This window comes from Aspergillus steynii (assembly GCF_002849105.1).
Source record: "Aspergillus steynii IBT 23096 chromosome Unknown P170scaffold_1, whole genome shotgun sequence".
NCBI lineage: Eukaryota > Fungi > Ascomycota > Eurotiomycetes > Eurotiales > Aspergillaceae > Aspergillus > Aspergillus steynii.
Genome location: NW_020194398.1, coordinates 3,942,066 through 3,962,103, shown reverse-complemented (window position 1 = coordinate 3,962,103; position 20,038 = coordinate 3,942,066). Strand labels below are relative to the sequence as shown.

At 51.4% G+C, this 20,038-nt stretch overlaps 7 protein-coding genes across 7 annotated transcripts; 5 read left to right on the top strand and 2 right to left on the bottom strand.

Annotated features, from left to right (window-relative positions):
• Positions 1-479: 479 nt before the first annotated feature.
• On the top strand, positions 480-3,182 carry P170DRAFT_374367 (RMD1 family protein). Its single transcript, XM_024845284.1, has 4 exons — positions 480-836; positions 914-2,459; positions 2,520-2,705; positions 2,767-3,182. Exons 1-4 carry the CDS (start codon positions 786-788, stop codon positions 3,000-3,002), a joined length of 2,019 nt encoding a protein of 672 aa, XP_024710258.1. The 5' UTR covers positions 480-785; the 3' UTR covers positions 3,003-3,182.
• Positions 3,167-4,620, bottom strand: P170DRAFT_432482 (3-demethylubiquinone-9 3-methyltransferase). Its single transcript, XM_024848271.1, has one exon. The coding sequence runs from the start codon at positions 4,373-4,375 to the stop codon at positions 3,332-3,334; it is 1,044 nt and encodes a 347-aa protein (XP_024710257.1). The 5' UTR covers positions 4,376-4,620; the 3' UTR covers positions 3,167-3,331.
• A 396-nt stretch (positions 4,621-5,016) lies between these two features.
• Positions 5,017-6,519, bottom strand: P170DRAFT_483741 (uncharacterized protein; the record flags this gene model as incomplete). Its single annotated transcript, XM_024853909.1, has 2 exons — positions 5,722-6,519; positions 5,017-5,660 (listed from the first exon to the last, which is right to left on the bottom strand). Exons 1-2 carry the CDS (start codon positions 6,110-6,112, stop codon positions 5,017-5,019), a joined length of 1,035 nt encoding a protein of 344 aa, XP_024710256.1. The 5' UTR covers positions 6,113-6,519.
• Positions 6,001-8,166, top strand: P170DRAFT_28139 (Hsp70 family protein). Its single transcript, XM_024843192.1, has 8 exons — positions 6,001-6,551; positions 6,697-6,740; positions 6,802-7,340; positions 7,409-7,453; positions 7,510-7,579; positions 7,627-7,919; positions 7,977-8,083; positions 8,156-8,166. The coding sequence occupies exons 1-7, from the start codon at positions 6,370-6,372 to the stop codon at positions 8,031-8,033; spliced, it is 1,230 nt and encodes a 409-aa protein (XP_024710255.1). The 5' UTR covers positions 6,001-6,369; the 3' UTR covers positions 8,034-8,083; positions 8,156-8,166.
• A 26-nt stretch (positions 8,167-8,192) lies between these two features.
• P170DRAFT_470381 (uncharacterized protein) lies at positions 8,193-9,363 on the top strand (the record flags this gene model as incomplete). The annotated part of the gene is made up of 4 exons (XM_024852750.1): positions 8,193-8,294; positions 8,350-8,473; positions 8,530-8,739; positions 9,227-9,363. 4 exons carry the CDS (start codon positions 8,193-8,195, stop codon positions 9,361-9,363), a joined length of 573 nt encoding a protein of 190 aa, XP_024710254.1.
• A 6,707-nt stretch (positions 9,364-16,070) lies between these two features.
• P170DRAFT_432476 (uncharacterized protein) lies at positions 16,071-17,350 on the top strand. The gene has a single exon (XM_024848270.1). It carries the CDS (start codon positions 16,548-16,550, stop codon positions 16,890-16,892), a length of 345 nt encoding a protein of 114 aa, XP_024710253.1. The 5' UTR covers positions 16,071-16,547; the 3' UTR covers positions 16,893-17,350.
• A 544-nt stretch (positions 17,351-17,894) lies between these two features.
• On the top strand, positions 17,895-19,319 carry P170DRAFT_344556 (putative C2H2 finger domain protein; the record flags this gene model as incomplete). The annotated part of the gene is made up of 3 exons (XM_024843469.1): positions 17,895-18,288; positions 18,343-18,482; positions 18,543-19,319. The coding sequence occupies 3 exons, from the start codon at positions 17,895-17,897 to the stop codon at positions 19,317-19,319; spliced, it is 1,311 nt and encodes a 436-aa protein (XP_024710252.1).
• Positions 19,320-20,038: the final 719 nt, after the last annotated feature.

Genomic DNA, 20,038 nt, shown 5'->3' with positions numbered 1-20,038 from the left:
AACCACCATGCATGTCGAACCTCGAATCAGCAACAACCAATGTGAATCAAGTCCACCCCGCAGTCTTGCGAGACATACAGATTCTGTTCCAAGCGCAAGCCCCGTCACATGCACCTCTCCGATCAGGGAAATCAGGACCGCTGCCCTCGAAGCTTTCCGAATGACTGATTGACTTACCCCGGATCAACCATGGATGGATCAAAGACGACCACTAGGCCGCTCTGGTTCTAGCCCCCACTCAGCCCGTGCCGCACGTGGCTCGCCGGAAACATGGGTCGGCGTTTCAATACCGTATGCTGCCTGTATTGGCTCGTACGGCCGTGACCGCGACCGCCGCGGCTCCGTCGACGTCATTCTTCATGCGTTATCAGACGCTAGACCCGCTGGGGCCTAGCGCCGGCTGGCTCAAGGCGGTGAGGAGCTTGCTGGATGGATTCAGCACCTCCGTCGGCTCTCCATCGCTTTCCCCTCAGACGTGACGAGAATCGCTGTCTCGACGCGGTCTGGTGATCTCTGAAGTATCTGCATTGTGGAAAGTATGGTGGATTGATTGATACTGCCTGTGCTGGATTTTGTGGGTCTGGGTGTTGCTATCTTTGCAATCGCGATTCTCAAGCGACCGATCGACCGACCGACCGGTGATTTCAATTGCGTTTGTGAGACGTTTTTATTTCTACTCCCAGCATTGGTGTCACTTCTGAAGACGCCTCTTTTTTTTGTCTCTCGGGCATTTTCTTTTTTGCTAGAGAAGTTGGATCCTTCGTGGTTTATTACAGTGATCTATCATGGCCCCCGCAAGAGGACGGACTCCGGGCCAGAGAAGTCCTCATGTACTGGTGAGTATCGCTTGGTTCCTGCTATATCTCAGCTCTGGTTCTTTTTTATTAATTCTGTCATTCGAATTGGGCTATAGGTAACCGACTCGCGCGATCAAATATCTTCCGCTCAGTCCCGACGTCGTCGTTCTCCGTCTACCCGATTCATCACAGTCGACAACGTCCTTCAATATACCTCTGACGTTCCCTCCATGCAGCAACGTCATCCCGCCCAAAGTGCGAGGGTGCGCCCAAGATCTCGTCTGGCATCCGCAGCGGGTGGATTAATCGGTGCAGGAGGCAGCGCGAACCCATCCGCTGGCGGTGCCAGCGCCTCAGGCAGCGCAGCCTCCATAGGGCGTCTTGCGGCCCAGTCGCGTCTCCCTCCTCGGACGACCAAAGTGAGCGAGAAGCTGGTTCTTTTGCCGGAGGCGGAGGGAGTCGACGAACGGTCGCCGGACGAAGATGAAGATGAGGAAGAGGCGGTGGACGAGGAACTCGTGCAGAGACTGGCCAGCGAGAAAAACGTCGATCCGGAGTCAATAAGACGGCGGCTTCTGGCGCAGAGGAGGCTGGGTGGAGATTTTGGCGAGGATAATGATATTGCACCCCTGCTGGCAGAGGAAGAACTGTCGCGGCGTCGAAAGGTGGCGCCCGAGAAGGCGAAAAGCTATGCGGAGCGTTTGCCCAAGGCGCGGCGCGCCGAGAAGCTGTCCCGTGTGACTGCGTACTGCACGGCGCAGGCCTACAAGATGAGCTCGCTGGCGTCGTTTGTGAAGGATAAACATGGTGGGCGAACGAAGCTGTACGATGACTGTCTGTACACGGCATATCATCTCCCATTGTTGCAGGGAACCGAAGGCTACAGGCTGAGAAGTAGTCCAATGGTTAAAAGACCCGGTGGGAAATCATTCCTCGACGAGGAAATCGAGCGAAACGAACTGCGTGATCACCATGACTATATGGTCGAAGCGGAGGAGCATTCGGTCATCGGCCGGGGAGAGCATGGCTCGCCGCGACACCTCGACGGCGAGAATCAGCAAGACGAGGGTTTGATGCATCATGATGTGGAGCATGAGGAAGGTTCTCATATGGATCCAGGAAGCGGATCCCATAACTCCAATGCCACCCTTCACGAGCGTGCCAATCATGAGCTGCCTCCTGGTATTTCCACGCCGGCGAGTCTGCCATACAACGTGGCCGAGATGTTCGTGTTCAGCTACGGAGTGGTTGTCTTTTGGAATTTCACCGAGAGGCAGGAGAAAGACCTCCTTGCCGACTTGGCTTTCGCGACGTCGTCCGCCACCGGCACACCCATTGCGCTGGCCACGATGCCTTTGCTGGAGGAAGATTTCGAAACGGAGGAGTTCCACTTTGAATATTCCACCGAGATCACTCGGCCCCGCGTGTACAACGACATGATCACTCTGCGAAGTGGCGACCACATGATTAAGCTGGCTATCAGTCATGGCATCGCCCAGAGCACCAAGCTCTGCTTCTTCGAAGAAGTCATGGCCCGCCAGATGGCGGAGGCCAAGGACATTCCGCGCAGACTAGCCATGACGGGTCAACTTGGCATGAAGCGAGAGGAGGTCTTCAGGATCCTGGGGAGACTTTTCAAGAGTCGAGTAGAGGTCAACCTTTGTAAGTTTTCAATCATGAATGCTCTATTTCCCCCAACCAAAGCTAACCAGACCGTTTAAGCCTCCAACATGCTCGACGTTCCCAATTTCTTCTGGGAGAGCGAACCCACGCTGTACCCTCTCTATATCGCGGTCCGCGAATACCTCGAAATCAAGCCGCGCATCCAAGTGCTCAACGAACGCTGCCGCGTCTTCCTCGACCTTGCCGAGATCCTGTCCGACTCCATCGCTGACAACAAGACCTCTCGTAAGCTCTTTCCCTCTTCCTTCGACCTCGCATGAACCTAGGACTAACTCTGCAAATCCAGACCAAACATGGATCATCATCGTCCTCATCCTCATCTCCATCATCGTCACCACTTCCGAAGTCTTCCTGCGCTTCGGTCTTCTCTCCGCCGAAAAGGGGACCACGGCTGGTACTGTCGCCGCCTCTCTCTTCTCGCGATCCTCGCCTTCCCTCCCTCCACTTCCGGCCTGCTCGTGTCCTCTGCTCCCTGGTTCTGATGCCGTAGCGGGGGCGGGGCTTAATGTTACGGGAATTTGATTCGCCTTCTTCCTCTTCGTGTTTCTATTACTAGCTTGCTTTTTGTTTTTCTTTGATGGCTTTGGGGGTTAGGTCTGTCTGGAGTGTTTGTGCTCTTCTCTCTTTTTCTTAATGGGAGTCTGCGCCAGGAGCTGTGTTGTATATACTTCCGCACAACCCGATACTTAATACATAACTCGGTTTTTATTTAAGTTTTATCACTAGTCTATACTATTCTACAATCATATATACATACATCAACCTCTTTTCCACAGGTACAAATACATCCACCCATCCCACAATCAACCACCATCAATCAATCCAACAAAGTGATAGAAGAAACAGACGATCTACAACCCCTTCCTCACAGCCCAGAAATAATTCCCCCAATCCTCAGACCCCGAAACAATCCTCCACCCCAACCCAGGAAAATACATCACCCCATCACACTTCCACTGCATCTGCGTCACCTTCCCCTCACCCCCAGACTGACCCTGACCCTGACCTTTAGCCTGCATCACCAACCCCTCCCCCAACCACCCCTTCAACTCGCCCGGATTCACAAACTTCGCCCAATCGTGCGTCCCCCTCGGCACGACGCCAATCGGCCACGGCGCCTCCGCAATCACCTGGTTGACCAGGAACGACGGCAGACTGCGCGAGATGGTCGACCCGATGAGCCAGCCGCCGGGGCGGACGAGACGCAGACAGTCGGTGAGGAAGCGCAGCGGGGACGACGTCGCGTTGGTGTCGATGTGCTCGAGCACTTCGAAGAGCGTGACGATGTCGAATTGCGTCTGCGTCTGCGCGTCTGACTCTTGAGACTGGGCCTGGGTATGCGCGCGCACCACATCCTCCAGCGTGCAATTCCGGTATTGGAATTTGCCGGAGGACAGGTGCGCGGCGACCTTGGGGTCTGAGCGGGCGTGGTCGCGCGCGATCTGGATGAGGGTGGAGGTCGGGTCGATGGCGGTGATGCTGGCGGCGCGGGTGGGGGTGGGTTGGTGTTGGTCGGTTGACGAGGGTTGGGTCTGGGTTTGGGTCTGAGAGGAGGAGGAGGAGGAAGGGATCGTGCGGGCCAGCGATTCAGCGAAGATGCCGCCTCCGCAGCCGACGTCTAGATAGCGGAGGGAGTTCGGGGAAGACGCGGAGGACGAGGGAGACGGAGCGGGCAGACCCTCGGATAGGCAGGACGCGATGAAGTCGTGGCGGAGAGGGTTCATGAGGTGTAGGACGCGCGAGGAACCCATGGGATCCCACCAGCTGCTGGCGAGGGCGGAGAAATGGGAGAGTTCATTTGCGGAGACGGAGGTGGAGTGGGAGCGGAGGGAGAGAGAGGTGGAGAGGGATAGCGAGGTCGAGAGGTGTTTGGTGAGGGTTGGTCGGAGGGCCATGGTTTGGTTTGATTTTCGCGTGGTTGGTGTGAGATGAGGTTGAGATGGATCCTCTATTGAAGGCGGAAAATATCAAATAAGATGTCACAGGTGTTCGGAGTCGTCACTTGGGTATTGCTGCTGTGTGTGCTGACCATCTGGGTGAGATTCACATACCCTATATCCCCTCTGTATGCCCTTCCTCCTTGCGTTCAAGCTGGGAAGCTGTGGTTGACGAAATGATGCTGAAGACATGCGACGCGATGATTTCACGGCTCGGTGCACGTGACATCCGGCTTCTAGGGTCGATTTGAGCTCGTTGCTTTACAACTAGCGATGAATCCTGACACTAATTGGTGAAAGGAATTTTTAGCTTACGTCTTGCTGATCTTTTTGTTTCATGTGGATAGCAACAAGGGTTGGACGATTTACATCTTTGGACATTTCTTCAAAAACACCGAAATAGTTAACATTCAGGGATGAGCGACAGTAGTTGATTCAATAAAGTCGACAGTGAAAGCACGAGTAAAGAAAACAAAGAACGAAAGAAAGGAAAGAGGACAAAAAAATAAATAAAAAAAAAAAAAAAAAAAAAAAAAAAAAAACCCCAACCCAAGAACAAAAACACTTGAAAGCGAAGGGTTCGAGAGCGATGGAATGGTTTAGTAGCAATCGCGCGCAAACCAAACATCTTGATCATTAGGGTCGGCTTGGTTTGCGTCAGATGGGCTGGCCTGAGCTGCTTCCACCACTACCTCGGCCTTGCAAAGCAGATAAGAGTCAGCATCAGTCGGTAATTCAACAAGACTGACGTGACGATCATATGGCACGAATTTGTTGGGCAGATCGTAACGGTACACCCCAGGTCTTAGGACGAGAATGACCCGGCCGTGAGGCTTGGGTATGACCGGCGGGGTGTCCTTCCGCTCACGCCCATGAACGAGACCCGAGAACATAAGCCCTGTAGAGGGGTCAAACTTCTCCAACTCGGGCAGTTGATGAACCTTCACCTGTCCACCTAGGGTAACCTCGTGCGCGGTGAGGTGCTCCGCCCCGGATTTGAATATGGTGATTAGGAAATCGCGGCGCATAGTCTCTTCTTCCTCGTCAGGCAGATCGCTGAGGAACAGCTGAAACAAGCTGTCTGATAGAAGCTGGTTCGCCAGACTTTCTGCCATATCCGCCTGTCGCTTTCGATTCTCGTCTCCAAACTCGTTGTCACGAGGGCACTTGGGGGTGGAATCTTTCTTCAGATTGGCAAGACCGAGAGTGACCATTTTCCACCAGACTGCATTGACTGGGCTTGCTAGAACCTATCTGTCAGAAATACATCCATAAATCGGAGCAGAAACTGGCGGAACACTTACCGTGATAGTATCTCTGATACAGATACTGGAGCCGCTCGGAGAACAACGGATCCCCAATCTCATCGGTTTCATCACGTTTTCCATCCAGGAACCAGAATGTCCTATCGAGAAAATGAGTGAAGAGCCATTTATTGATCATTGCTTCACACAAGCCCAGGTGAAAATGTTCGCGGGATAAAGGAGAGAGGAGTGACTGAATTGTATCCCAAGATTCTTGGATGCAGTAGGTCTCAAGGCTTTCAATGATCTTTTGCTTCTGCTCCTCGGAAAGAGACGGCATTTCTTCGCAGACGTATCTGTCCGTCCAGTTTTTTATGTCACTGCTGAGTTGACCATAGTTGCGGGTGACCATATCTGGATGGGGATTGTATCCGACTCGACTGATTGACATGCGGTTGCAATGGCTCTTATAGGTTTCGTACTCTTCAGCGGTCAGGTGTACCGAGGGCTTTCTGGACAACTGACTGCCATCAACTGCTTTTGTCTCAGAGGGTGGATCAGATGGAACTTCATCCTTTGGGGACTGAGCAATGCGCCGTTTCTATATGAGGACCAGACGTGAGTAGGGTGGTAGATGAGCGAGGAGGGAACTGACAACCTTTGCTTTACTCTTCTGGCCTCGTGTGTTCACCATGATGCTCAGAGTTGATGAAGATGGGATGTGAGTATGATCATAAATGTGGGAAGGAAAGAGATGGGGAGAAACAAAGAGGAAGAGGGGGATTGCCTCTCATCCCCATGACTTGGTCTTTGTCTTGTCTCTCAGCCTACAAACACCAATCACAACCATCACAACAGCAAACGACAACTACAACTACAACCCCAACCAGGTATGACGTTTCCCCCCAACTTCTTTTCCTTAAGACCGCTCAAATGTCGCATTTGATATTCTGCCATTTCGCTTTCCTCTCGCTAACCCGTCCAAACCACTACAAATTCCCACGGACGTTCTATTTCCTTACTCACCATGGAAAGCTCAAGTCTAGTCGTTGGAATTGATTTTGGAGCCAGCAAGACAGGTACCACACCGCCAGATGTTCCCCCCAAGTGTCATCGTCACTCACACCCTCTTCTACGCAGTGGTCTCCTACCGACAGTCTGGCGAACGTACCATATACCCCCGCCCTTTTTGCCTCCATGGAAGCTCTATGATCCCAACGGCGATTGCATACACCTCAAAAAAGCCATACGCTATTGGCCAGCTTGCCCAAAAGGATCCGAACTGTGTCTATTGGCTCAAACATATATTGCATGAATCATGTATTGTGGATGAGCCCGATGACACAATGATCCAGGGTCTCGTCAAGCAGGCACGGGAACGACTACCTACGAAGCAGCAAGAAACCCCGTATCTAGTCGTGGTAGACTTCCTAGGTATGCTGCTACAGTACTTCCGGGCTGAATTGGAAGATTTTCCTCATCTCAAGAACCTACCACGAGTCTACACTTTTACAATTCCGGCTACCTGGTCAGAAAATACCCGCATGACGATGAAGAAGGTGGCTCATCTAGCAGGCTTTGGTCATCAGAATGCCAAAGTCTGCTTTATCACCGAAGCTGAGGCTGTTGCAGTCTACGCAGCCAATGAAATAGGATCTGACATGGGTCAGTTCAGCCTGGTAACTAGACCCTGCTGCTCACCTTTCACCATCGCTGTTATCTTAATGACCGGGACTTTCTCCGGCAGGAAAATGAAGGGGCAATTGTTTGCGATTGCGGCGGAAGTACGATAGTAAGAACCCATTTCAGGGTAAACGCGGGTTGCTTTTATTCTACTAAGACGACCAGGACTTGACGGCCTTTCATGTCGAACAGACAAACCCTTCCTTTGAGTACCAGAGGCTAACAGCATATACCAGTAAGCAAGACCCTGTAAAGTTATAATGCCAGCTAATCCTTCATTAGGTAAAGCCTGGGGGGCAGTTCAGCTTCAGTGTTTAGCCTATCATAGAGTGCTGCAGCGTCAAACAAATCGCAGCTCGAGAAGAGAGGGTCTTCGGTTTATTGATGTCCCCTTCACCCAATGGGCCCCGGGGGCTTTCCCGTATGGTCCTATATCTCTGATGGACCCGGGTCGCGTAGGCATCCCCCTAGCAGTAGCCAACGAGGTTTACAAGGAACTTGTCACAAAGATTGTCGGCTACATAAAACAGCAAATCGATTGCGCGAGCGTTTATGTCGGCGGCGACTTGATTAAAGTACTCCCTCATTCGAGAACTCTTGACTCTAGATCGAATGGCTAACATGTCTGACAGAAAGTACTTCTAGTTGGGGGTCTAACCCAGTCTCCCGAATTTTCGGACATAATCTGAAACACCCTCGAACGAGATCTCAACGTCAAGGTCTATCAGCCGAGTGATCCGTAAGATCTCTGCCTCTCTCATTGCATTATAGCCCCTTCTAGCGCCTTCCAAAGCTTACCGAGAGTTCATAGGGACCATCGAGTGCAGGCAGTTTCGCTCGGCGGCACAATGTGCGGCATCGATGGGCAATCCGGATTCACTTTTAAGATCTGGAAGTATTACTACATGGCATTTCCGGACCAGGTGGAAACCATGCAGATATTCGCAAAGGTAATCCGCCCGCTTGGCCTATTTAGTTGCTGTCGATGTGTTAAACCTTTGGCAGGGAGAACCATTCCGTGATGGAAGTTCTGTGAATGTCCCAATAGTGCTGCCACCCACCCCTTATGAGGACGGTCATATTCTGATTGTGGAGAGTGCCACGCCGCTAACCCTCCACCAAATTTCTCGTAAGTCCACTCACTATCCGAGCATGCCCTGTGTTCCCAAACTGAATCATTATCAGAACGAGAGGGGACGATTGTCGGCAGAATTGACTGCGACTTTTCACGGGTGCCGAAAGGGTGGAGTACCATAAAAGTGAATGTGCAATGTCGCGCCACAATCAGGTTCGAAGATCAGGACCTTCCATGCGAGCGAATGCTCCACATTGCTGTATATGAGGAAGAGAGTTCGGATAGGCGACTTGTAGGCCACACTAGGGTGCTTATGCAGCGTATGTTTTGAGAGCTAGTGTGGCGTGATGAGGGGCCAGGAATGAGGCTTAGACGCAGTTCTGCAGAGATGGTTTAGACAAAGAGAAAGTTGATTCATGCAGGGTCCACTCCCAAGCCTTCTCCTCCAGACGCACCCATAGATTAATTATACTTTGTAGGATCTGTCATGCAGACTGCCAGGCAGAAGCATAGACCAGTGGAAGCTATATAGTTGTCCCTATGCACAGTGCTTTAAAAGAATTCCATTATAGCAAAAAAGCCTTACTGCTAAGCCTTCTGTCCCCCTCTATCTAGAATGCGTCCTGCATAGATCTGCCCCAGAACATTCTCATGGACTCCACTGCCAAAGCTCACGTCACGCCAATTTATCGAGACCTTCCCAATGATTCTTTCAAGAGAAACCACCGAGAAAAGAGTCAGCGGTAGACATTCTCCGGTAGCAATCACATCGAGCGTGCCGGCCTCAACCTCGACGAGACGATCAAGATCCGCGAGAAGAAGAGTTTGCGATGGAGAAAAAAGAAATCCCCGAGCATATGTCGGAAAAGCTGAACTTCCGCAAGGTCTATGACGTGGCAAGGTCCAAGAACTCGTCGCGGAGTTCGAGAGCGACGCTGGAGTGATAGAGGCTAGCTAGTCCGGCAGGAAGCCGGGTCCGTTTGGACGCTTAATTCATCCTTTCCTGGATAGAAATGAGTCGATGTGTCGATAGGTTCCGAATGCAATAAGTTATGCTGGCATTGCTATACATCTGGGAGAGAACGGATGGAGGCTGCATGGAGATCGCCAGATATGAGACCGTCAAGCAGAAGATCAGCGGAAAGAAGGGGGCTTCTTATGGAGAATGAACCACCGGGATAACTTTCTTTATGTCGAAATGGAGATGAGCGAAGTGAAAGTGATTGGAAACTACATACAGTAAACCTAGCCGTGTAGAATCTCACGATACGTAGAGCCCTTGTCAGCTGATGTCGCTGCGTTACGAGAAGTTGACTCACGCCCACCGGCCATGAAGTTCCAAATCCCACTGAATATAAACCGGGTTTATTGACATGATGATATATTTGGGCGGACCAGACAATACTTGCACATAGATCTGATCTTCCAGAAGGAAGTATGTGTGATGAGGCATGTCAAAGAAATCATACAATGGACTATACTCCACTGATAGATGCTTTCGCCAGTCGCATAGGATACTCCTGATGCACCCGAAAACTCGACCCGATCTGGGACATTCATTTCGCCACCATTATCCCTTGAGAAGAACACATTCGCTGATGTTCGAGATACTTGCCTGGAGCACACCGATGTGGCGGCAAGTCTGTCCGAGAAGATGACATGTTGCAAACATACAGTCTCGCCACAGACATCTGGCCCTACGAGGCAAAGCGAGTCACCACAACCAGTATCGTCTTAGAGGTCACGTCAGAACACTCGAAAAGGAATGAACTCCACCTCCCACACCAAGCCACCGTGGTACACCTCATGATATATCTGCGAGAATATGTATCCGAAACTGGAGTTTCCAGACACGCGACGGCGCCATGATGCAATCGTGCAGCTCCGAATCAATCATTGGCACCTGCTCGGGAACTACGGCTTCACATCGGACATGTCAGTCTGAAAGGCCGCAGATTGAACCGTTCAGCCCTGTTATGACCGATCGCATGGCTGTCGCGCGGACATGACCTGTCTGTGCTCTTCAGCCCTTGCATGGGAGGCGGCGGGGATATGCCACATGGACCGGATTGTCCCAAGTGGGCGAGAGTGGCTGTTATGATGTCTCTGGAGCTGATGAGGACGATCATGGTTCGTTGATAGTATACAATTGGGATATTAGTGATCGATATTCTAAAGGGTGTTCGACAGCATACTGGTCGATATTCGATACATGCAGATCCGATGGTCAGTCTGCACGGAGAATACGGCAAAATGCGACCTCTAACGAAAACGAAGAATTCTGCATAGAGTCCGGCAATCTTTAGTCAGGATAGAGTAATATCCCGGATATTACGCAGCACCGCTTTCATCTCCCCCAATAACAATTAATATTACTCTACTAGGAGTAAAAGGGGAGCACACCCATCGACGGAAAGCTGCCGGCCACTCCACTCGTCCTCTGGACGGAGGCATTACTGACTAGGGAGGTATTGGACCAGTCCGGAAGGTCTGGCCCAGGTGAGGTTTCCCCTGTGCTCCGTATCCACTTCCAAGAAGTTCTACGTGTCTTCCAGAATGATTCCCTCCCCTCCCGGCGGGTCTCTTCTGGCGCCGGTGGAGTCCGTCAAGTCGGGATTTGTGCTACTCGAGCCGCGTCTGCATAGTGTCGGGATTCAACCTGCCGAACGAAGATCATTTGTGGGATGGACGATCGTTGGATCAGAAGGAATAAAGAAAAGAAAAAGAAAAAAAAAGAGGAAGAAGAAGGGGTAGACGGCGGAATGTGCAATGTGCAGTGTGCAGTGCATGCTGTACGAGGGGAAAGGAGGACATCCCATCCCATCATCCACAGCGGAGTGACTGTCCGACTCCGTTGATCGAGCCGTGTAATCCAGAATCCAGAAGGTCGGCCGGTTGTCGGTCGGTCGGTCGGGGGAGGATGGGCAGGATTTGCCAATCTACCCAGGGGAGTATGGTGAGGGTACTATAGATAGATAGATGAATGGATGGATCGATTGCGTCCCCTTTTTTCGTTGTCTTTAATCTCTGTCGGGATTCCTTTGCCCCTGATGCATCAGTTGGTACCCTTTTTCTCTCCTTTGTTTCTCATCCTTCGCTGATGAAGTTGGGTTGGACAGAACGAATGACACGGAGTAACTTTGGGAGAACACAAAAGAACTAAAGAACTACTGCGTAGTGCCGGCCGAGGAGACTCGCAGCGATCCATGGTTCGCGTCCTCAACCTTGTTTCTCGACATCCTCTGCTTAATCTCGTCTCGTCTACCTGACTCGCTCGGGAGAAGAGTTTTTTCCTCGTTCCTGACAGCCTCACTCGGTGATCCCGGCGACGTGGTTAGCCTGCCAATTGGCCATTCTGTGACCCTGTTCATTTTATTTTATTTATTTTTTTCTGCTCCAACCCTCCCATCGAAAACACTAGAATCTAGATGCCCAACTCAATCTCGCCGTCACCAGCCACACAACCGGGGCCCCGGCACAGGCAACCCTGCCCTCGAAGATCCTAATACGAACCGTTCCTCGGGCTCTCGTTCTCGCTCTGACTCTTTGTCCTCTCGCAGGCCCGTCCAACTCCGAAACCTCGGGGCTTGCGATCTCGAATCTCCTTCTCGACCCTGTCTTGCTTGGCCTGCCCCCAAACCGATGCCCAATGCCCTGCCGACAATCCCGTCTGAGCTTTTTTTTTTTTCTTTTCTTTTTTTCTGGTCGATTCGGAACATTCAGGCTCAACACTAACGGTACTCACTCACTTTTCTCTGATTCCCAACGGTCCATGAAGTCATAGCCCCGGCAAAAAGCGGGCTGGACTCCCCATCGATCATCCCTACTCCGTCCGTTCCTCCGTGCTCTGGTCCCAGGGAAACTTCTACGCGAGAGGGTAGATCGATGACCATGACTCACGCCGACCCTGAGTGCATCCTACGTAGCCATAGTATACGGAGGGTCGCGGGAAAAGCGATCATGAAGGAGGAGTACTTCGTATGACGACGGACGAGGTGTCTGATCCACTCTCGCTTGCGGCAGCCGGGAAATAATCAGGGAAAAATCGCACGATCTTCAAGATGTGACGAAATGGATTCCTCGTAACGGCGTCTAGTCTTTTAGACGTACTATGTATATCCCACCGAGGTACGGAGTATACTAGGAATCTGGAAAGCCACGTCCCGATGCAAATCATCATAAGATCATTTGTCGATCGTCTGGACGAATAGCATAGCTATGAATAGTTTCATGGCGAGACTAGAAAATGGCCCTTAACTAGGGGAGATGAGTGTCCTAACATGCTCAGGCTTGCTTTGAGTCTCAAGCTCAAAGTTAAACCCTTTAATTTGAGCATCACCAAACGCCACAGCCAGGTACCGAAATCTCGATCTCCCAAGGGATCAACCCACGCCACAAGAAGCAAGCCACTGCGAAGGACGAGCGAAAGCGCATCATTCGTCGCGGCCAGGGCGGCACACGCGACGTGCCCTGACTAGCAGTAGCTCGGGACGATCGGTCAGGTGAGTGGTTTTTTTTCTTTCTTTCTTTTTTCTTTCTAGAATATCTTATTTTTATTCTAGAGAAATTTAATTAATTACGTGGGAGATTCGAGAGTTCTTTCTAGAATCCTGGGTATTCGTGGTTGGTTTAATTAGGCCGATAGTTATGCCGTAGTATTGCCAGGGTTGCGGTTTGTTTGTTTGTTTCGTTGCTCGATCGAGTAAAAGTAGATCATGAACAATGAACGATGAAGTTGCGACAAAACACAAAAAAATAAAATAACCCAAACCATTCCACGCAATAATAAAAAAAAAAAAAAACCGACTGAACAAGGAAAAAGACCAGACCACCCCTCCAGCCTCATCGCTTCCTAGCTCCAAGGAACTCCGTGCAAAAGGTATCCACATCCACAGACCCTCTTGGCCGCATCTCTCCGAACGACCAGAACCAGACCAGAAGGAAGGGAGAAAAAAAAAAAAAAAAGGAAGTGGGTCGGACGATGTCTCGTCTCTCCTATTCGACATCCGACCACTTGAAACCCTCCCAAACGCGCCAGGCCTGGTCCGTTTCGGCCAATGGAGTTCTCTCCCCTTTCTAGTACTCCTACGAGGACGGAGTCTGAGGGAAAGGAATCTACTCCGTACTATGTCTATAGTGGCAGGTACGTACGCAGTATGCTACCTCCTCCTCCTCCTTATGGCGTAGTTAGGGGAAGTACCAGGTAGGTAGGGGTCTCCGTCTGGCGTCTGTAGATTATACCCTACCCACAGGTTAACTATTTCCAGTAGGTGCTTCACCTGGACTAGAGTAGGAGCAGGGACCGTCCGACGTCATCCACGGTACGTAAAAAGGTGGTTAATAATCCCTGTCGACTGGGCTGAGCCCGTCAGGCTCAGCTCTTTCTCTCTCTTTCTCTCTCTCTCTCTCTCCTAACCCCCTCCCCTGAAATGCAAATGCGCGCGGGTGAGCGACCGACTTTAGTACGGAGAAGGGACAGTGGGGCGTTTTATTCGGATGGATTCACCAACACGGACTTCTGCAGCGAATGATAATTATCGGTCGGGGGGTGTTGATTTCATGGTGATGCAGTGATATGCACGTCGGTTTTTTTATTTTATTTTATTTTTGTTGCTTTCTATAGACAGGGTTCTTTTTTCTGTTTCGGTTTAAATTCTATCCTTAGCACGGACGATGACGGTCGGTATTTTGGACCTGCACATACACAGACACAGACACAGACAGACAGAAACTCCAGGTCCAAATCCAGGGGATAGATACCACCTAGTACCTACGGTGTACGCAGAAAAATACGGAGGAAGATGAAAGAAATCCCTCTCAGCCGTGTGGAGGGCAATTAAGAAAAAAAAAAAAAAAGAAGGGTCACACTCACCGTTCGCAGGTCTAGGACGTATCTAATAATCGACAAACCCCACTGGGAAATGGTCCAAGTCGCAGACGGGGTGACGCAGCGGCAGCGGCACATGGAACTGGGACGCTTTAGAAGGCTTCCATCATTCCATCGACCTTCCGAACTTTTTCTAGAAGCTCGTCGGAAGGCCGGACTAACGATGTACGACTCCGTTAGCGTGTGGCAGTGGGGAGGGTGACCCCTCTTGAGGGAAAAGAAAAAGGGAATAAAATAAAAAGGAGAGAAAAAAAAAAAAAAAAAAAAAAAAAAAAGCCATGATTCCCTGGTGGTGCCTAATGTGAAAGAATAAAAAATAATAATAAAAAAGAAAGTGGGAACCGTCGCAGCCTCCTCCGTCAAGGTCCGTCGACTAGCTGCCACTAGACACTTTTAGTCCGGCTCAAGGGCGGCTCCACGGCGTATTCTCTGCCGTATTACTATTGTAGGAGTCGGAGTCCTCCCAGTCAGCATGTCGTCTAACGTAACATGTCTGTGTCTTTGGAGGACAGCATCAGGAGGGGGGGGGGGGGGGGGGGGGGCATCCATTGATCCAGGGGAATCAATGGAGGTACGACGGAGTAGGTCAGATACCAAGGAACGGACTCGAAAGTCTGGTCTGGAGCCTGGAAGGACCAAGTGCCCGACTAAGACGCAGGATCCGTTCTTCGAAACTTTCTAGAAGGAAATTAGCTTCCACCGTTGTTCTTCGCTAATCGGAGGGTCCTGGTCAAAAGGGGGTTAAGCCACAATCCTCCGTGGACCGATTCGACCGGGGATGGTGGACTGGTTTTAGATTGCCCTCTTTTGCGAGAGTAATAATAATAATACGGAGTAGTAATGTCGCCCTAAAGTTTCGAACCAGGAGGTCGACAAATGAGCGCGGGTGATTTCTCCCGTAAAAGGGATTGTCACGGCCTCCTGGACAGGTCGACGGCTGCATGTCGCACGATTCCCAGACTGCATGCATGCCCAGGAACTTTATGCAGCCGGCATGGCAGAAGGCATCATTCGAATGCCCATCTGTCACGTTGCCTGTCTCGTCCGGCCTCCTTTTTTTTTTTATTGTGTCCGGCGGGGAGTTTCCAAGGGTCAAGGTCAGTGTCAGGCCGTGTCAGGCCAGTCCGGTCAGTCAGGTCAGTCGGTGGTCCAGGTCGATAGAACGATCCCCTGGATCAACTGATCCGGGGTAGTTTAGGGAAAGTAAGCTTCTCAGGGGGGCCGAAGGTCTGACGATGCGTTCATCACGGTCCCTGAGTCGGAACCTTGGGAGTTCCCTCTGGTAGCTCTGCATCGGTCTCCCTTTAGGCTTGGCTAGTAATGACATTAGGAGGTGGTCAACGTATTAGCCCAGGAGGCACAATGAAATCAGAATAATTCAGATCAGCGCAGGCTCCACCGGCGTCTCGCACGGCCAGCGAGACGGGGAAACGCACGTTGTGGAGCCGAGGACGCTGACGGTGACCTTCTGGTGCCGCCAGCTTCAGGCTCTGGCGCCACGGAGTGGAAACGTGCGAGGGAGTTGCGATGTACTAAGAATAATCGAGGTAATTTTATTTCGGCTTGATTTTCTCCCCAGCGTTGCTAATAAAAAAGAGACACCAGGCGATGGAGTGGATTCGGGAGTAAAAATTAAAATCATTCGTCCTGTTTCCCTTTGCGCTGCAAAAGATACCGGAATATAAGAATTTGGTGGCCGCCGCCTTGGGATTATTGGATTGATTTGATCTGATTTTATTTTCCTCCCAGAAATTCCAATAAACCCATCGATCGATTCCTTCCCGAAGATTCCCTGTTTCGTCTGTTTCGTCTTTCGTCGGGATATCTCGTCCCTGCCTGAATTGTCAGGTCGCCCTTTTCTCTTCTGAGATCCCTTTTTTTTTTTTCTCCTCTCTCCAACCCTCGACCTCTTATCGAGTGCTTTTCCCTCCAGTTCCTCCTTCCCTCATATCCCTCTCTTCCCTTCTACTTACTCCCCTCTCATCGGATCCGGTATGTTTCCTCTCGTTCTTCCCCTCTTCTTCCCCCTCTCCTTCCGCTAGTCGCTCCCAATTCCCCCTCAACTGCCACCTGCCAACTCCCAACTCCAACCCAACCCAACCCTCGACTTGGGCTAACCTGCGTTGGCGCACAGCTTTCCCTGCCTGTCGTGTCTCTCAAGCGATCCTCATTTCCGCGTGGGTTTTCCCGTCGTCTGGTTTTCGGTAGGTATTCTGCATCTCCCCTCACTGCCTCGTCCCGATGACGCAGTGCGACACTACCTTTCCTCTCCTCTTTTTTCTGGTCACTCCGGTTCCCGTGTGGTTGCTCGGTGGTATGACCTTGCTCGATTCGGCGAGAAAAGGTGTCTGGCATTCGTCATATTTCTCCGGGGCAAGGTCTATCGGCGATCTTATTTCCGGTTCTTCGTCGCATCCGCGCGGGTTTCATGACCTGGGACCAGAAGTCCCACGGAGGGTTGGAACCGACGCTGCGAAGACTCGAGAGGATCCGGTCGTTTTTGTCGCGCACGCTGCTTTCCATTTCATTCTTCTACCTCGGCGCAATTTGCTAACCCCCTGGTGTTCGCATCGCAGGTCCGCTTGATCTGCTGCCGTCATTCTTGACCTTTCGCATTCTTCCCCGTTTTTCTCCGCCCACCCCTACGCCTCCTATATTTCCCTCGAATATACTGGCCCCGGTAGCGCCCAGGAATCCGGATCTCAACGCTCGCCGTCAGACGGTCCCCGATCGGTTTTCGCATCCACCTGAACTTCTTGCGAAGAGTGGCAACGTATCCGAAGTCGCATCTCGCTGGGTTTCGAGAGTCGCAAGGAATACTCGAGGTCGCATTCGTCTGGAATCGCTTCCACTTCTGCAATTATCCGGCAAAGGCTTGAGACAAGTGTCTTGGTTCACTTACGGTCAGTCTAAGTTGGGCAGCGTCGACAAAGCTTGCAACCCCCGCCCGGGATTCGACTTGATTCGGTGCGCTTGGAGTGATATTGCAGAGAGACATTTGGAGAAGCCGTGAACGCGAGACGGTTCGATAAATTCGTGGTTGCTTCTCAAGGTCGCAAGACGAGATCGTCGCGTTGGGTCTTCCATTTTCGCCCTTACCTGCATTGCTGACATTCCTGATTACGGTATTTGTGAGTCTGGCCACCCTCGCCCACGTCACAGTCAACGCAAATTTTTATTTCATCGCGGACTGAAACAGCGTGCGTTCGTGTACAAACTCTGTTTCTCACTTCGCGTTGGGGATAGCCAACTCAGCAGTTCCTTTTATTTTTTTTGGCTTTCCTTCCCACTCATGTTCTTAATAGCCGCCGACTTGAATTTCCCCCCAAACTTGATTCTGACCAGCTTTTTTTCAGGCTACTTCGTCGAACCACGATTAGCGCCAGTTGCACTCTCTTACTCGTTTTCCTTCGTGCGGTCTGAAGTCGCATCGCCCGTCTCTATTCGAACAACCGAGCTTTTCGCAGACCGAGTTGGGCATATTAAAGGATTGTTATCGACGCAATCCTACGGCTTCACGTCAGAAGGATACCAAAACCCCCGATCCGTCCTTGACCGCCGTCTCTCAGCCTATCGCTGGGTCGGGTCATGGACATCACAACTATTTTGAACAGAAAAGGTTCTGCCGCTATGGTCGCCGCAGAAGCTCATCAATTTGATCAGCAGCAGTTCGTGCAGAATCATAGTATGGAAACTTCTTCGCCTAAAATGAAGTCGGAGCCTGGCATTGCCGAAGCTGGTGATCACCAAGTCCTCTCGTATCCGCCTCATGCCCCCATGAACCAGATGCCGAACATCCATCAGGACATGCGCTACGCCCCGCAGACACACCCCGGTGTCGGATATCTGCAAAATACCTACGGCGCCGGACCGTTCGCCGCTGCTCCTCAGCCCCAAGGACGGACAGACCCTCCCCCGAAGACATTCCACTGCGCGACGTGCAGCAAGGGTTTTGCTCGACGCAGCGACCTGGCAAGACACGGTAAGGACCGTTATATGCTTCTCATAGAGCTCGATTGGCTGACGAAAACCCCAGAGCGAATCCATTCCGGCATCAGGCCTCACGCGTGTGATTGGCCAGGGTGCGGGAAACAGTTCATCCAGCGCTCTGCTCTGACGGTCCACTCTCGTGTCCACACGGGCGAGAAGCCGCACATGTGCGAAAGATGCGGAAAGGTATGTGACCGACTTGATCGCTACTTATCAAGACCCATTCTAATATCATTGTGACTTTAGCCTTTCAGCGATTCGTCTTCATTGGCCAGGCATCGCAGAATCCACTCTGGGAAACGACCTTACAAATGCCCCTATGCAAACTGCCAGAAGACTTTCACTCGTCGCACTACCTTGACTCGTCACCAGAACCATCACACGGGTACTATTGAAGAAGCCGCCGCGGAAACCGAAGCCAACCTGCGACAGAACAAGGAGAGAGCGCGAGTCGGCGACGGGATGTTTTCGGAGCACGGCTCGGTGTCGGTCCACTCGACTCCCTCTCCGGCACATCACCCGATCTCTCCGGCTGGGGATCTTCCTCCGCTGAACATGTCTCGTCCCGATTACTACATGGGCAGCGGCCCTATTCCGCCCCATGTTCGTGGAGACTTTTCGCAGGCGAGCCCCCGGGCATCTCCCACGGCCACCTCTCCCTCGCTGTCCAGCTTCAGCAGTGCGCCGCTCCCCCGACCTTCGATGACCTCCCATCCCTCGGGTTACGCTCCCCCTCAGCCTCTGGAGCCCCCTGCCAACAATGACCACCGGCCGAATAGCGTCAGCGGCAGTCCTCATATGTCGAACTTGGGTTGGGCATCGCCTTCTCATGGCAGCATCCCGTCTCCGGGGTCCGCGAACGACTTTGCCTACCCTGAGCCCAACGGACCGGCGTATGCCAGCTCCATGCCTCCCCATATGTACTTTCCCAACTCCACCATTCGGCGACCCACCAGCACCGAACCTGAGAACTATGAGATGAAGCCTAAGCTTGGCGAACACTCATGGACTACTCCGGTCTAAGGGAGTGTCGACGACAACATATCGGCTCAAGTCTCCGTCGAACGGCAGGACCGATCGGTTATTCTGGAGAATAATTTTCGATGAGCTCTCAAGACAATGAAGTCGCTCAATCGCATTGCGACTCAAAAAACAACCACCATCAATCGTTATTTCCTTTGTTCAATTTCCTTTGTTTACCCCCATCTTACATTTAGCACATCAGCATTTGCTTTTTTCTGTTCATTTCTCATCATACATTGTTGTTGATACCGTCATTATCGTCTTAGCATCGCCCTTGTATGGGTTACAAGCGCGTCGGAAGGAGTCCGGGCTAGCTGATTTTTGTCCCTCGTGTGTTGCGTTTTTTGATTTTCTCTCCATTCACTGTTTTTTCTTTGCCTTTACCATGCGCTATGACGAGGACGAAAGCATCAATAAATAGAGAGGTCGGAAAGGTTTCTGGCTAGGTTGGACGGGGTTCGGGATATTCGGGGTCATTGTTTCCTATCTGGTTTCTGGTCTGCTTTCATTCGATTTCCTTGTGTCTGTCTATATGTAATACCTGACTTGTGGATTGTGTGATTATATTCCCCCCAATTGTTTTGCAGTTTCCTCTTACCCTTTTTTCCTTTGTTTCTTTTGTCGATTTTTTCTCTTTCTTTTGTTCTTCTTATACCAATATGCTATCTCCCTCATCGAAACCCCCTCGTTGTAAATGAGCACTTTACCTGTATGATATA